This window comes from Eucyclogobius newberryi, unplaced genomic scaffold (assembly GCF_026437365.1).
Source record: "Eucyclogobius newberryi isolate DKJ021-1_F unplaced genomic scaffold, fEucNew1.0.hap1 SCAF_4, whole genome shotgun sequence".
NCBI classification, from domain to species: domain Eukaryota; kingdom Metazoa; phylum Chordata; class Actinopteri; order Gobiiformes; family Gobiidae; genus Eucyclogobius; species Eucyclogobius newberryi.
In genome coordinates, this window is record NW_027316056.1 from 17,168,062 (window position 1) to 17,186,169 (window position 18,108).

The following is an 18,108-nucleotide window of genomic DNA, read 5'->3' on the forward strand; positions in this document are numbered from 1 at the left end:
TTTGAATAAAGATATGAATGTGCCTCTCTTAACACTGCATTCACACTCACATTTCTTGTGTTTAAGGCCAGTTCTGATTAACCAAATTGCAGAGATAAAGGGGAAAATCCAATCAACCTAAAACATTATTTGTCCTCTGAAAATTGTGTAACAATAAAACTACAACCTTTTGTTTTAATGAATGTCTTGGTATAGAGAATACCCAAATGCCTTTGATTTCACAATAAGCTCATTGCTCCATGTAAATGATGAATCTCTTAAGGACACTGGGCTGGAAATTTAATGATTTTATCCATCGTTCTAATTCATCACGTTTATTACTGCTGCCATTTTCATACTTCATTCTTTGTGTTGTCCTAGTCAACAATAAATCTTCATTTTCACTCCTTATAGGCATCTTCACCACGATGAAGCTCTAATAGCATCGTTATAAGCCACTAAGCCGTTGGGTAATGACTTGGGACCCTGGAGATGTCCTATCTTTCAATCTCACACATTAGCTCACTCATTCTTCATAATGATTTGTTCGTCTCAAATTCTGCCACTAGCACCTGGTAGTCAGTCCATCCATCTTCTTCCGCTTATCCGGGGCTGGGTCATGGGGGCAGCAGTCTAAGCAGGGACTCCCAGACTCCCCTTTCCCCAGACACTTCTTTCAACTGCTCCGGGGGAATCCTGAGGCGTTCCCCGGCCAGCGTGCCCTGGGTCCGGTGGGACAGGCACAAAAGACCTCTCCAGGGAGGCGCCCAGGAGGCATCCGGAACAGATTCCCGAGCCACCTCAGCTGCTCCTCTCGACGTGGAGGAGCAGTGGCTCTACCCCAAGCTCCTTCCATGTGACTGTGCTCCTCACCCTATCTCTAAGCACCTATCTCTGGAGCACCCAGCCACCCGGCGGAGGAAACTCATTTTGACCGCTTGTATCCGCATTCTTGTCCTTTCTGGTAATCAATATTTCCTTTAAATGAAGAAAAAAATACATTTCATCATAATGCATTTCTGTACCCTAACATTAACAGTCAATAGCATGTCTAATGATAAACAAATAGACTGATTGACAGTTATTGCAGATAGAAAAGATTTTTTTTTTTTTTTAAATGGAAATCAATTGTCACTGTGTCAAATGAGATGTGTCTCACTGTTAATGAGAGCTGACTCTTGACCCTTACGCCTTAATAAAAGCCAGGCTTTGCCATGTGAAGAGGCTCATTTATCTATTTCTGACAAGCAATAATGAAATCGGGTCAATAGCTGGTGAAAATATATTAGATTTGTCTTCGTAAAGCATCTGTTTACTTCAGGGGAGCGATAAAGCACCACACCTGTTGATACACACTCGGAGAAATAGCCTAAACTCCTTCTGGTGTCAGCCGTTCCTTTTCAGTTGTCAGCCAATCATCTTTCTCCATTTAGCCCAAACTACATCCTCTCCTCACACCAAACATGTCCTTTTTCACCTCACTTCTCCCCTGTTACTTTCTGACAGCTCTAGCCTCAGCAGCCCTTCACAATGTTATCTATGCGGCTGCACCTCATCCCGCCTCACTGTGCCCTAACCATCTATAACTCTCCAGAAAAAGCATGAGCCAAGCCGAAAATCACTAAAATGTTCCCCAAAGTATAGCAATTTTGACCTAACTTTAACTTTATTGCCCACCTCAGTGGAAATGTGTCTTTCATTTACTAAATACACTCAATGTAACTGTTACATATATAAAGTCTGCATGTGAAACAGACACAAAAGCTGTGGAAGTCAAATATATGCAGTACAGTACTAGTTACAGCTTTAGGTATCATACTTTACTTATTTTGCAGCGATACATTTTACTTTTACTTCACTACATTTGAGAGCAGGTGTCTGTCTTTCTACTCCACTTCATTTTGAAGTACCGCTACTAAAAAGTAGAAAGGGCTTTCTGTATGGTTTGAGGGGTTATTTTTTTATGTTATTGGCGTGTGTGGAGTCAGTTCTCTTTTTGTTTTTTATTTGCTTTAGTGAGAGATTTGTGTCCGTGCGGTTTCTGACTGCAAAACCACTCTAGAAGGCTTCTCTGGAGACGATCTTCATATAGCTGTTCACAACAGAGTTGAATTAATTTGCCTCATTAACAGTCTAATAAGTTCTGATTGCTTTGCTACTTGCCACTTAACAGCTCTCTGTTGTACGAATAGCACTCCAGGACGGAACAAGAGACAGTAAATGTCACGAGTTAGACTACTGTTCAAGCTTTTCACCTCAGCTCAAACCAGGTCGTCACAATACCGTCTGTTATGAAATAAGCACATTTCGCCTGTAGGATTTTACCAATCCAAGATATTAATCATTTAGAAGCAGTCACTCCATCTGGACCAGCACACTTATCTAACATTGTGCTACTGTACTGCACTGGATAACGGTGCATATATCCATCAACATACATACATGTATGTGTGTATGTATATGTATGTATATGTATATATACACTGTGTGTATAGATATATATTTGTATATATATATTTGTATATTTCTGTTTCCTGCAGAAGATCACTGTGGAAAATGTGATATTTTAGACATGTTAAATCCCAGCAGGCTCCAGACCTTCTTCCTACTTTACTGCAAGTGTCGAGGGACCAAGTGCAAGGAGGTGATTGTTATTCATTCTACTACTTTTGCATTTTATTTGGGATTCATGTCATTACTACATTTTTTGAGCCGTCTGTTTAGGATAGGCAATGAGGTCTTTTATATGGATAGCTGCACATAGAGGACATATTCCATAACGCTAATTTGCAATGCACTGAAATACTATATGCCACTTGAATTAACCTGGCTTATCTTGGCCAAAGGCTTACTTTGGCTTGGTAATGGATTAGATAAATATTTATTCCTGTTTTTTGAGCTCTGGGGGTTTAGACACACTGGCAGTCATTGCCCCTCAGGCAAATGTATTATAATAAAATTGTTGGATCTTTATTTGCAAAAAGAAGCTAACTGAATGAAATAAGAATGGACTGGCACCGCTTCTTGTAACTTGTACTCAGTGCACATCTGTCTGTCTTTCACATATTTCTACTTGGGACTGACACTTCAAAGTATGGACTTTTTTAGTACCATCACCTACTTGATTACACAAGTTTGATTTCATAAAGTTGGTTAAATATTTGAGAAATGGTGATCTATTAGACTATGTGAATGTGTCTGAAAGTGAATAAAGCATTTGACTGTTGTTTGGTTATGGTGTCAATAATCGGGAATTATTGTAAAATTGTGAGGTTTCTTCACACAATAATTTTAATACAAACATTTGTCAAGATGAATGCCCTGTTGAAAAGTAGTGTGAAAATGTCATGTAACTATAACTTTAATGCTTAAAATGATTATGTAAAGAGAGGTTTGAGCAGAATGACATGTTGAATAGTCCCATGAATGTTGATATCCAGATCACATAATCAGAATGTCCAGATTGTGGACCTTGGGATGTTTCAGCTACACTGCATGGGAGAAATGTCATCTTCTCACACTTGCCCTATTTTGACCAGTTTACACTGATTTGGTGTATCTGTGGTATATAGATGTTATGGACAATTGTTCAGTAGTGCTTTGTTTGGTACAGATTTTACCGGTGCGTCTGTAAAATAAATAATCATCATGATTGGAATAAAGACAACTCTTATTTGCTTGTTTTCCCACAGAAAAGACACAACAGTAGGAAATAGTGAGGGGTGTCGAGCGGCTGTTCTAGCGGACTATTCAAGATGAATTAGAAGAAGCCGAACACAAGCTGTTTCAAATTTTAGAGCATTTTATTAATATAACCAAGAAACTGCTACGTAACAAACAAAAGTGTCATTTTTACCTCACAGGCAGTAAACATCTTCCTGTACAACAAGAAATTATTGTTTAATGCAAGACACAAGGGAATATGGTATCCTTGAGCAAGCTCTGGAGAACTTTCTGTGAGAAGAACACAAACGACATGAAAGAATGTCCTTGTGTGTCTTTGTATTTAGTGATTTAGTCTGGAAATATATTTACTAATTGAAACCAAAAAACAATGCTTACATCCACAAATTATTATGTTATAATGCTTCCTAAAATATCGATAATCAAGTGTAAATGAACATAAGAATTTATGCTAATTTGTGTAATAATTGCTCAAATTGTTTAATAGCTCATTTTCAAAAGCCATGTTCTCGTTTTAATGTTTAAACACTGGGCAGGCTGCGGAGGAGTGGATCACATATTTTATTCCTGTTTTCACATCTCCAGGAGAGATTTGAGCTCATTCAAACTATGAGCCGTGTAATAAAAGGAACTGTTTAACTGCTCATCCCTGATGGCACTGGTCTTTGTTATATTTCCGTTATGTCCAAGCGAAACCTTCCCATCTGCTAGATTTGTGGAACGTCAAGTCATCAATAATTTACCACATCAATTTTTTACATAGAGGGAGAGGAAAGGCTGTTTAAGGATGGACAGTGCAGAATAAAAAGCAGCAGTGTATTGACCCCCTGACCCCAGGGGGCACCACTGCTGACAGAGGGAGACACACCCGGTACATTTTAATAAAAAATATGTAACCTATAAGACCAATAACTTTGATTTCTGGGTATAATTTTGGGGTACTGTTTACTCCGCTTAGGTTTTGATGAGATCTGTTTAGACTCCTCCACCACTCTCTGTTACAGGAGACATGATGAAGCAATAAGTTATAACTTAACAAGGCCCTTGCATTGCAGAAGGTGAAATAAGTGCCTGGAACACCTCCCCAGGGTGTCAGTCTTATGTTCCACCAAGACCCAGAGATACTTGAACTCCTCCACTTGGGGCAAGGACTCCCCACCCACCTGGAGGGGTAAATTATGATTGTTTTATTATTTTTACTAGTATATGAGTAATATCCAACATAGTAAGGTGTAAAATAGTCAATGTTTGCTTTTACTCTTTTGAAAACTATAGAAAACAAAGGTTTAGGGAACAGTCTCATCATCTGGTGCTGACAAAGATGAAAACAAAAGCTTTGTAAATTATTCACCTACCTTATTCTCCATCTATTCATTATCTGTTTCCAGGCCAGCCAAAAATGATTTTATCATATTACATACAGAGAAAACCTCTGACACATGGAGAAAGTCAATTGGTTTACCAGGCAATCTCCCAACCCCCTTCTTTATAACTTACCATTAAGCACCTTGCGGCAAACTGGACTGTGTAGAAGGAAAACATATTGAATTTGTACTTCAGTGAATTGAATACTTTATTATTTAGGCATTCTTGTTTCAAAAGCTGCTTGTATATGTTGAGCAATATAGAGAACATCTGACAGGGAAAGTAAAGCGCTTATTTACATGAATGAACACTATAAAATAAAATAAAATCCAGTGAGAGCCTTTAATTAAAGCGGCAAATCCCAGGTCGGCTGAAAGAAACTCTGTTAAGAGCTGCCTCATTGAATAGTTTAAAAAGCTACAGGTTATTGAGTATTGGGCCGTTACTTTAGAGGTAGTGTGCTGCTTTATCAAACAGCAGGCCCTGTCAGACTGAAGACGGATGAGTTGGAGGAAGACAAGGAGGGGCCAGGGACTGTGTTAAATGGAAGACCGGGTTCTGAGCATCACAAGGGGTGAAGAATAGAGCAAACTCAAATCAAGCCCGAAAAGTACGGTACTGGACTTTGCTTTCAACTGTGATACATTCAAAATATTGCATCTGCGTAATGAATTTGCATATCACAAGTATTTGAACTATTTGGTCGGGTCGCATTGTAGTCATTATATGTCCTATACATATGTTCACACACGCTCATTTATTTATTATGCCTAATGAATAATATTTGTTTTTCAACCCATCTCATCCTCATACACAGGGTTGAAGAGCAGAATTGAAGGCAGATTAATCAATTAATCAATAATCCAGTGATTTTTTTTCAAGTGACAGTTACCTGTAAAATTGAATGCTTCCTGTTTGTTTGGATCAAATACAGTATAACATCTCTACGCTCACGTCGCTCCTGCTTTGTATGTGTCAGTGTAGCAGCACTAACTGGGAGAGCAGCAGATTACATGTTGGTCACATCATGTTTGCTTGAAGGAATGAACAAACTCTGTCCTGCACAGGCATGGATCTGTTTACCAATTAACACAAAGAAAAAGAAGGCAGGTGACTGGTGAGATTTTCATTTATATTTCCTCAGTTTTGTGTAATTCAAGTTTTGTGTATACTCTATTGGCTCTATCTAACAGTATGTTCATATTGTCTTCGATCTCAGCCACCCACCTGAACCAAACAAAAACAAATGCATTTTTTATTTAAGGTACACTTAATGAATCCCTGCATTTGACCCATGCTTGCAGTGCGGCTAGGACAACCTGTCAGGAGCTGAGCTGCTGCTGTAAAGCGCTCGGCTGGGTCAGAACCACCCGGGGAGTTGATGGGGGCAAACTAAGTATCCCTGACCGAGGGAGAACATACCATCTTCATTCAGAAAATGCCCGGGCAGTGAACGCACTGACAATAATTTAGCTCAACCCAAAGCCAGTTTCACAGAAATTATTATTAAGATATTCTAATAAAATGAATAAATAAGAGTAATCATTTCATGCAAAATCACTTAATAGGTGGTCTATATGTCCTTGCCTCATGGGCATTATAGCAGAGTTTAACATTTAAAAGGAATTGCCTGAGAGAATTTAGCATTTAGCTAGTTGTGGGTAGTTTTGAAGGCAAAGCATATTATTACAGTTTGATCTAAATATACAGTATAAGAGGCAATAAAATAAGGAGAGAAAATATCTAGCTAAAAACGACAGGAGAACAAGGTTTGTAGTAGAAATGAATGTATTGTTGAGTCATTTTAAACGTTTAATTTTCAAATGTGTAGAAAACAGTAATGTACGTAATGAGCTAGTAACACAGCTGTTTTACGGACAAAATGTAATTGTTCTTTATTTGTTCTTGTCTAGCTCTTACGTTCAGCTCTAGCCTTCTCAATTCGACCGGAAACTACATATTTGATGAATGTCTTCTGTTGATATTTTTTTATTTTGCTCTCTGTATCATGTTTGTTCTGAGTTTTTCTGTTTTTTCTTTTATATTTATTTGTTTGTCTTTCCTTTTGAAATTAACAAATTACATCCAGATAGTTATATATGCTCTTGGTTGAGTATTTTCCCATAATACTTCATACTTCTACTTGAGTAATTCTTTTCTGAACTCATACCCATTCCCAAAACTCTTTAAAATCCGGTTAATATTGTTCCCTTGCAGTATCTCAGTTGACAGCCCCACAGCTTAGCGATGTCCCCACGTGCGTCGCTCTGAAATCTGGTCTGAATTAAACATGCCAGGTGCCTCCCACTGAGCACTCCAACTGTTTCTGTCGTGTTGGTGTGGAGTGGGAGAGAGGTCAGAGAGATTCAAACACGTCACATCGCCTACAGGCTAGAGGAGTGCTTAATTAGGCTTTAGAAATTAGACTGTTTTTTAAATTAGTCTGTATTGTTGACATGTGTTTACACTATTATGTAATATGTAATTAAATATGTGTAAAACATGTGGGAAACTGTGTATGTAATCATTATTTTTACATTAAAAAAATACAAAAAAAAATGTATGGAGCTTAGCGAAGTGTAGATTAAAGGTGCTGAACCAGTTTTTTACTGCCTTAAAAGTATGAAAAAGAGTCTATGAGTATATCTCACTTACCTTTACCTAAGGCATTCCTAACATCCTAATTATTCACCGTGATGAGTTTATAAGGGCTTTCTGAGGGAGCGAGCACGTTTCCCCGTCACAGTGATGCATGCTTACTGTGCACTTCCTGCTTTGCGGACAAAAACACTATTAAGAGGCAGACAACACACTGCGGTCACATTACTTTTAAAATACATCTAGGGAAAAATCACATGTTATTGCATAAAAAAATCAGGTACAGCCCCTTTAAGTAATTGTTTTTTTATAAATCAAACAGATATATCATATGATTTAGAGCTTTTTGATATTTTGTTATGTCACAGCCGCAAACTTAAATAGATTTTATTAGCATTTTTTGTGAGACCAACACAAAGGGGCACGCAATTGTAAAGTGAAAGAAAAATCATACATGATTTCCAGATTGATTTTTTAAATATTTTTTAAATCTGAAGAGTGCAAAAGTATTCTGTCTCTTTTCTCTGTGTGCAACCTGCAGCCAGACTGACAACCAGACAACTTCTGCTGCCAGAAGTTGCCAGATGATTGCTGAAAGATTGAACGTTGTATCTAATCTAATCTCAGTATAAATGCACCTGTTCTAAAGAAGGCCACAGAAGTTTGTTCAGTGTTAAGGTCGTGAAGGCAACAGAATCCCGATCTGGAAACGCACCCTTGCTAAGGCTCCAGTTAGCGCTAAGTCCGGGGTAAAATACAGCCTTGAATGTCTATACAAAGCATATAAGTATGTCAATACCATCGCCACATTGGTGACATTATCTTCACTGTGACAGTCCTATACAACTCAAATATGCAGAAAGAAAGACAATTACTGAAAGTAAGAGAGTTTTTCTGTTTTGCATCCTTATAACCACCATAATACTTCTAAGATGAAATAAAGTCAGATGACAAAAACAAATATGTCACGCAACAACCATCAGTCTCTTCAAAACAACATGTCTTATTATATGAACATTACATAAACTCATATGCCCCACATTGATGGATCCATGTTGCTGTTCAGTTCACTCTGTTTTGTATTTTTCTGAAAAGCACAAACTTTGCTCGTTGTGAACAAATTTTGTCTTGTACCTTTGTACTGGAGGTTTTCTTTATCTTTTGAAGCCTTCATGACGCTCATGGTGGTTAAGAAACTTCATTGTGGGTTTGTTGTTTTTCAGCTTCTTGTCTTCCCCAGCCCAGGCCATGTGTTTCTTCTACAGTGACGGAACTCCAGTCCCGGATATATGCTCAGCTCTCAATGACGCCATGTCACGTTACATTTCACCCAACAGAAGGTCCACCTGTTGTAAAGTTATGTTCTGGGGGGTGTCCCCGCCAGGGGAGAGATTCTGCTGTGTGGTGACAACCCCTCAGGAGCATTAGCATCATTAGCTTGTGGGGAAGTTTTCACCCAGGTTATAGTCCTTAAGTTTTGATTGTTTAGCTCCCGAAGTATTACCTTCCTTGCCTTTTCCGTATTTACTGATCTCTAAATGCTTCTTCCTCTAATGCATTTGTGGTCGTAACGTGACAAAATGTAGAAAGGTTTGTTTGTTTCTTTTGTTTGTTTTTATTTGAAATAAAAACATATGATGGAATAATTTCAATTTGACCATGTTTCTTTTTATATTCTATGTTTTTATACAGTGTTTTTAATCTACCTATGTTCGACTTGCAAATGAACCCAAAAGAGTACCTTAAACATAGTTTGATTGGCTCAGAAGCGCCCTCCTCCATGAGTCAGGTATATTGTTTGAAAACCTTTTCTGCTGTTTTATAATTAATCTAAGTCTGAGTCTAAACACGTTTCAGAAATTAATTTCATACATTATCCATAATATGGAAGTACAGAGCAAATCGTCAGAGTGTATTATTTGTTTTATACAGAGGACACATTATTTATGAGGAATTATACTGTGTACTGAGAGGCAGATCAAGGTGCTGCCTCATGGCGCCCGCCTCCCTGTATTTAAACGGGAGTTATGGGACATGCAGCAATTCTGATATTCTTAATTGAAATAATAATGTTCCATGTTGGATTCAAAGGAATAGGGGGTTTAACATACATAAATCAAATCAAATCAAATCAATTTATTTTTGTAAGGCCCAAAATCACAACAACAGTTGCCTCTGAGGGCCACAGGGAGAAATGAATCAACAATGTCTGTGGTGGCGATGAAGTCAGACAATGTCTGTGGTGGCGATGAAGTCAGACAATGTCTGTGGTGGCGATGAAGTCAGACAATGTCTGTGGTGGCGAGGGACGATGTCCCAGGGTCCTCTGTCCTTAGACTCTCCTTCTCGGCCAGGAAAAACTACAAAAAAAAAAAACCTCTTTGGGAAAAAAGCGTAGAAACCTGGAGGAGTTCCAGTGAAGGAGAGATCCGACTCTCACAGACGGACAGACGGACACGAGGAGACTGGAGCTGGACCCACTCTTCAGGCAGAAGAGGGACCGTCTGAGTCGAGCTGGACCCACTCTTCAGGCAGATGAGGGACCGTCGGAGTCGAGCTGGACCCACTCTTCAGGCAGATGAGGGACCGACTGAGGCGAACTGGACCCACTCTTCAGGCAGATGAGGGACCGTCGTACCAGATGACAAATTATAACATTTATTAGACGTTTTTCCCCCTCAATATTGTCTCCCTTGCCTCCCTTGCAGACACGTAACTGTCTGTGTTCAGCACTTTGATCATTGTCAGCCCCAAGCCTAAATAAATATATAGTTTAGTTTAGAGTTTTTTCTAAAAATAAATTGAACCCAGTATGTAGTCTTTTCCCCCCCTCAGTACTGAACTCCTTGGTCAGTTGTTTAGTGCAAATTAAAACAATGGCTGAGTCAAAACTCTCTGCAGCTAAATGCTGACAAAACAGAAACATTGATTATTGCCCCTGATGATGCCATTCCAGGGATAAACCAGTACTTGGGTGTTTTAGGCCAGACTGCTAAACCAAGTCTTAGAAACTTGGGTGTTGTCTTTGACAAAGACATGTCTTTAGAGCACCACTCCAGCTGTTGACGAGGAACTGTTTCTTTCAGTTGAGGAAAATCTCTAAGCTCAGGAAAATGGTGTCTCAAAATGACCTGGAACTTATAATTCATGCATTTGTGTCTTCACGTTTAGACTACTGTAATAGTTTGTTTTCCTGTCTCAACAAGAAGGAACTCTCTCATCTGCAGCTGGTCCAGAACTCTGCAGCGAGGATCTTGACCCGCACAAATAGAAGGGCCCACATTTCACCCATTCTTAAAGCCCTTCACTGGCTGCCGGTCTCCTACCGGATACAGTTTAAAATTCTTGTTTTAACTTTTAGAGCTTTAAATGGTCAGGTCCCATCGTACATCAGCGATCTGATTAAACAATACGCTCCCTCTCGCTCACTAAGGTCCTTGGACCAGAAACTGCTGTTGGTTCCTCGCACCCGTTTTCGGACCAGAGGAGACAGATCCTTCCAGGCTGTTGCCCCCAGACTCTGGAACGATCTTCCGTTCTCCTTACGGTCACTGGACTCAGTTACTGCTTTTAAGGGTCAGCTTAAAACCTTTTTATTTAGTCAAGCCTTTTAAATGCACTTGTTTTAGGGACTGATTTTACTGTATATTGTTGTATATGTATTGTTCACTGTAAGTTTTTTTGTGTTTTTATTGTTTTATTCTGTGTTTTGTGAAGCACTTTGCGACCTCTGTCTGTGAAAGGTGCTATATAAATAAAATTTACTTACTTACTTACAGTACTACAGCTATAAAACCTGGATGACACTTAACTACCTGCTTCTTAACCCTGAAAAAACCGAGGTCATTGTGCTTGGCCCTAAGCATCTACGAGACTCTCTATCTGAGCAGATAGTCACACTGGACAATGTCAGTGTAGCCTCCAGTTCTACTGTAAGAAACCTTGGAGTCTTATTTGACCAAGAGCTCTCATTTAAAGCTCATATAAATCAAGTCTGTAAAACAGCCTATTTCCATTTGCGCAACATAGCCAAAATCAGAAGATTCCTGCCTAAAAGTGATGCCGAAAAACTTATCCATGCATTTGTAACGACTAGATTAGACTACTGTAACTCCCTGCTCGCAGCGTGTCCTAAAAGCTCCATAAAAAGCTTTCAACTGGTTCAAAATGCAGCAGCAAGATTACTAACAGGAACCAAAAGAAGAGAGCACATTACACCAGTGCTGAAGTCTCTTCACTGGCTCCCCGTCGAGTCTAGAATCAAATTCAAAATTCTACTCTTGACCTACAAAGCCATAAATGACATGGCCCCATCCTACCTCAAAGATGCTATAGAACCATATCATCCAAACAGAGCTCTTCGCTCTCAGAATACCGGCCTTCTGGTGGTGCCAAGAGTCTCTAAAAGTACTGTAGGAGGTAGAGCGTTTAGCTACCAAGCTCCTGTGTTATGGAATCAGCTCCCGACCCATGTTAAATATGCTGACACAGTCTCTTCATTTAAGTCCAGGCTTAAAACGTTCCTCTTCGAAATCGCTTATGGTCAGACTAGACAGAAAGATAAACCCACAGCTTCAGCTACGCTGCCCTAGGAGTAACTATGCTGGGTGAAGTATGTCAGCTTGAGCACTATCCTCTTCTTCTGACTACTTATGCTATCAAACAATATTTATTTTTTAATTCCACTTGCAAACTGTTCACCGCCTTCTTTTTCTTTCTCTCACTCCTGAGGACCTGTGGACCCAGATGCCCCTCCCCTGGTGAAGTGGTCCCTGCCCTGTGTGGACGGTCCCTCATCTGCCTGAAGAGTGGGTCCAGCTCGCCCCCGACGGTCCCTCATCTGCCTGAAGAGTGGGTCCAGCTCGCCCCCGACGGTCCCTCATCTGCCTGAAGAGTGGGTCCAGTTCGACTCAGTCGGTCCCTCATCTGCCTGAAGAGTGGGTCCAGCTCGCCCCCGACGGTCCCTCATCTGCCTGAAGAGTGGGTCCAGCTCGACTCCGATGGTCCCTCATCTGCCTGAAGAGTGGGTCCAGCTCGACTCAGTCGGTCCCTCATCTGCCTGAAGAGTGGGTCCAGTTCGACTCAGTCGGTCCCTCATCTGCCTGAAGAGTGGGTCCAGTTCGCCTCAGTCGGTCCCTCATCTGCCTGAAGAGTGGGTCCAGCTCCAGTCTCCCTCGTGTCCGTCTGTCCGTCTGTGAGAGTCGGATCTCTCCTTTACTGGAACTCCTCCAGGTTTCTACGCTTTTTTCCCAAAGAGGTTTTTTTTGTAGTTTTTCCTGGCCGAGAAGGAGAGTCTAAGGACAGAGGACCCTGGGACATCGTCCCTCGCCACCACAGACATTGTCTGACTCCATCGCCACCACAGACATTGTTGATTCATTTCTCCCTGTGGCCCTCAGAGGCAACTGTTGTTGTGATTTTGGGCCTTACAAAAATAAATTGATTTGATTTGATTTGATAACAGGTGTAGTCATTTGAGTGGAAATAAGATCAAATACAGTCTTCTAGTAGTTAAGTCATACACGATAATTATTCTATTCAGATTTTAAAGATGTATATGGACCACATCAGACAGGAGAATGCATGGAGTGAGTTAACTAGAGTTTTGGGAGTGACCACCGTCCCACTTTTTGTTGATAAATTGACACAAAATGCCTGTCTTTAGTTCACCAAGAATTTATTTCTTTAGTCAACCACAGCCTTGATGACAAGGTCATTTCACTCACTTTATCAAGAAGAGTACACGATTCACTGATTTAAAAAACTACAACAACACCCTATCTCCCCATTCTGTCCACCTCCTGCTCCCATTGATTGGTGATTGATGACTCTCACAGTTGAATGTGGCCCTTCTAATCCTGTTAGGAGCCAGTTGGCCTCATAAGTGTCTTTTTAAGGTTTGGTGGATGTGTTTTTGCTCCAGATCGGCCACCAGGGAGTACCAGGAGCAGCAAAAGTGTTGATGTGACCTGCTGATACAGCCATAAAGCCATTGAGGATGAAGGGGAAGGGGAGGGCCTTTCCTGGCTGGCTTCCATTCTGCTTGGTCATGGGGGTAACTCAAGTCAGCTTTCAGTGGATGAATAAATGAGCATTAGCCAGTCAGTGTGTATGTCTAGGAGAGGGTAAATTGCTTAAGCTTCCTGGTAAGCTCTCACCCAAATCTGACCCCTGACTGGATCAAGAAGTCCCAAGTGAGCAGTGTTTTCCATAAGCACACAGAGTAGGCCGCGTGAATTTGCAATGATAATGAATATTTTAACTGAATACTGGTATGTGGATCTGTTTTGGTGTGTGGTGAGTGACTTTCACCCATTTTTCAGTTTCATTGATTGTTTTTCTGTTTCTCTCTCTCATTTCTTCAGCATTTGTCAACTGTAATATCTAGGGGTCTTATTAAGAATTTATTAGGGGAGTGCCTTGCAATGTTTTTAACCAAACTTGTTTCAAATGCTTTCAACAAGAATCCTATTTGGTTATGCCATGCTCAGAGCAGACATTTGAGTGAATTACTGTGGACTGCTTTGAAGATCTGGTGCTAGTACGACATGAATTTATCAGAAAAACCACCCAAACAAGATCACATTTATGTAAACCATATAAGTCAAACAGTACATTCTCAGATGTACCGACGCAGGACAAGAACTACAAATATAACGAATCATTGTAGGATTACAACAAAAGCTGTCCTTGTACACATCAAGTGTTAATTGAATCAATCTCTTTATTTGTTCATTTTAATATGCTCAAAACAGAAGCGTAAACACTTTTCTTAGCTTTAAAAAAGGACAAGGGTGTCTCTGTTACATGAAAATCATTGAGCAATTTGTTCATTATATAAATAATACATGTTTATCATATGATACGTGTGATTAGGAGTCACCACACAGGGATACTGCCATGTCACTTATTTACAATGATCGACAAGCTTCAGTTCATTTGGCTATAAATGCGTAAATTGTCTGTTTCATAATGACTTGCATGAGTGTGTGTGCAGCAGACTTTACAGCAGCGCATGGAGGTGTGACAGACTTGTATTGGACAGAGCAGACGTGGAGGTGAAGAGAGGACACTTCTCCAGACAGTGAAGACAAATAGAGACATTGACAATGCAACTCACTCAGCCCAGTGTCCCATACAGCAGTCTGGACTTAGTCCCCACAATTAAACACATTTTGTCTGCTATAAAATCAAACAGATTTAGATATTAAACTGAATTGAAGAACAAGACAGTTGTATAAAATGAATTGCTCTCACATCCAGTTAGGGTGATCTAATTTTTTCCTGACTAGCATGTGGTCCTCTTCAGTGCATATAAATTGAGCTAATGAACAAGCATCTGCATGGCACGTTTCGGCAATGAGATGCAGTGACTGTGGAGATAAACTGACGTTATCACAGCCCCCACATGTGAGCCGATATTACAGTCTTCCTCTACTGGCTGCTCTCACGCAGTGACAAACAGCTCTCACTCAATGGAGACCTTTCAGTCTCAGCACTACTTCTACACTTCATCTCACTCTCAGGAGGCAGGAGCACAGACATGCCAAGGAGAGGGATAATACACCTCACTACTGTACATAAGAACACACATCCAGATGATATTAAGCCATTGCACTTAACACATTTTGTATAAAATAAATATGACTGTGCACTTTCTGTCAACAATAGACTTTGTTCTTTTTTTCTGAGTAAAATAGTTTGCTACTGAAACAGTAAGCAAGAAGCCCCTTCGTCCCATTAGTCCTCTTGTTGAGAGGGATAGTAAGAAAGATTTTAAGTGTCAGATAAGAGAAAGATAATGCTATCTTACAGTCGAACAACATTGTGAGATTGTCAAGGCCCCCTTAAGATATTCATTGAAGTTATAAGTCTTTGTAAAACGTTCCCCTCCTCCACAGCGCTCATTTGTGCTCTATTGTCACTCTTATGACTTTCTTTTATTTATTAGAAGATGGAATAAGTCAGGAGGAGGGAAATGAGCCAAGGCCACTCTAGACCACAGAGGCAGCCGCGCGTTGTGAATAGGATCAGATACTAAACTCCATTTACACCCCACTGCGGTCCTCTGATCCCTTTAGTGTCCTAGCCATTCTACGACAATCCCTCAAAGTGTGTCATGGCTGGATATCCTCCTCCGGCTGAGCATAGCTTTAAGGTTCATTGAACTCCCCTCAGAAAGACCGCTTCCATGACTTACATAGGATCTTCTGGAAGGCTCTACGAAAGTCCTGGTTAAAAATTGTGTAGATGACTGGGTTTAGCGAGCTGTTACAATAGCCAATCCAGAAAAAGAATTTGAAAAGTGTCTCTGGAATTTCGCAGGGTTTACGGCATATCCCATAAAGACTGTAGGAGAAGAAAAATGGAAACCAGCAGACCACAAACACCCCCATAACCACAGCTAGAACAAAAGTGAATCGCTTCTCCCGGGCTGCGGACGCCTTCTTTCGATTGACTGTGCTCCGTCGCTTCCGGCGTGAGGAAAACAAGTCTATGGATTTGGCGCTGGCGCGGGACTTCCTGCTGGAGTACTTGGAGGCGGAGCTGCTCTTCCGGCTGGATTTACGATCGCGTTTCTCATCATGGTGACGCTTGGAGCAACTCTTTTTGGGCTTGTCATCAGACGAGCTGCTATCTTCGTAGTCGTCGTCATGGCTTGCGTGTTGGCTCTTCTGGTTCTGGTTTTGGAGAGGCGATTCCACTGGCTGGTCCTGGCAGTGGCCGTTCTCACGTTCCTTGGTGCTCCCACCCCTGCTGGACTTTATGGACCCGCCTTTTCCGTCCAATTGATCCATCCCATTTTCCTGGGTGGCATCCACGTCTCGTTTCTTTTCCGACATTGTTCGAGTTCTGGTCTTGGCCACTTGGTAAATTCGGATGTATACAAGTATCATAATAACACATGGGGCAAAGAAGGATCCTATGCTGGAGTAGAGGATGTACCAAGTTTCGTCATTAAGTTGACACTGACTTGCATCTGTGCTGCTTCTGTCCATTGAAATGAGCGGTGGGAAGGATATCACAGCAGAGATGAGCCACACCACTACGATCATACATTTAACTCTTCTTGGGGTCCTCTTTAGATTATACTCTACGGCCTGTGTGACGGACCAGTACCTGTCCAAACTGATCGCACACAGATGCACAATAGATGAGGTGCAGAATAAAACATCCAGGGCTAGGTAAATGTCACACCAGATTTTGCCAAAAAACCAATAGCCCATAAGTTCATTAGCCAGTGAAAAGGGCATTACCAGAGTGGCAACCAAAATGTCTGCACTGGCTAGAGAGACAAGGAATAAATTCTGAGGCGGTTTGAGTGCTCGGCTTGTTAAAACTGCAATGACAACCAAGACGTTTCCCACTATAGTGACTAGAATGATGAAACTGACCAGTCCTGCCAGACCCCAAATGGCCAGTTGGCTGTACCGACTCTGAGAGGTGACATTAGAAGAGATGTTGACTGCTTCCACCCCTTCATCCAGCAAGGACACATTTAAGAAATCCATTTTGACAGGTCCCGGGCAAGAATAAAACGATCTAAATCAGTCTGTATTCCATTTTGAGTTCGTGCCTTTGAAAATGTGCCTTTAAAATCCAATTGTCTCACCTCTTTAGTTCACATCGAGTGTCCGCGGTGCTCCAGTGGACAGAAAAATAGTGCGTAAAAGTCTTTGAGGCTGTTATTCTCCAAAACAGCGCACATGCAGCCGCGGCGGAATAGCCCCACTGCTCTGGAGAGCGGACTGCCTCCTTTACGCGCCCTCTCCCATCCCGACTGCGCCCGCATCTCTCCGCCGTCCCCTCCTCTCTCAGCTGTGTGTCCTGACAGAGGTTTGTAACGACCACGTGTCTCTCTTACATAGGGAGAGAAAACCCGCTCCGCCCTCGTAAAGTAAGAGAGAGGGAAATGAACCGTCAACTTGATACTTTAGCGCAGCATATCCCAGTTTACGCGTCGTGTGCGTAAAGATGGATCTGACTCGCATCCACGCGGCTTCTCACAGTCAGACTGATGCAGCGCTGGAAGTTCCGTAAAGAAGATGCTGCTCGCTCTCTCCTCCTCCTCTAGCTCCTCCATCCTCTCCTTCATCCTCTCCTCCTCCTCTCCTCCTCCGTGCGCACGCTGGAGGTCACTATGTAGCCGTGCCTCCCGGAGGATCGCGCACGAGCACAAGTGCTATCGTCCATGAGCGGGGACTTTATATTACCCTTGAGGTAAAGAGATACCCCGCGCATTGATTCACTTGTGCTTGTTGAGATGAACGCGTGGGTTTGATCTTGATGTAAATAAAACAACAACAACAACATTGTATTTCATTAACAGCGCAAAAGGTCTTTGGTGAGTGCAGCTGACGCGGTTGCAGGATCATTATGTGTCAGGTTGCAATTGAAGTTAGACGTTTTTTGTTTCTTGTTTTACAGTGAGTTATTTGCTTGGATTGTGAGAGCAGTACAGCAAGAGGAAACTGGGGAAAA

The 18,108-nt window shown here is 41.3% G+C and overlaps 1 protein-coding gene across 1 annotated transcript; it reads right to left on the reverse strand.

The window, feature by feature from the left end:
• Positions 1-14,330: 14,330 nt before the first annotated feature.
• Positions 14,331-17,584, reverse strand: adra2c (adrenoceptor alpha 2C). The gene has a single exon (XM_072463327.1). The coding sequence runs from the start codon at positions 17,136-17,138 to the stop codon at positions 15,801-15,803; it is 1,338 nt and encodes a 445-aa protein (XP_072319428.1). The 5' UTR covers positions 17,139-17,584; the 3' UTR covers positions 14,331-15,800.
• Positions 17,585-18,108: the final 524 nt, after the last annotated feature.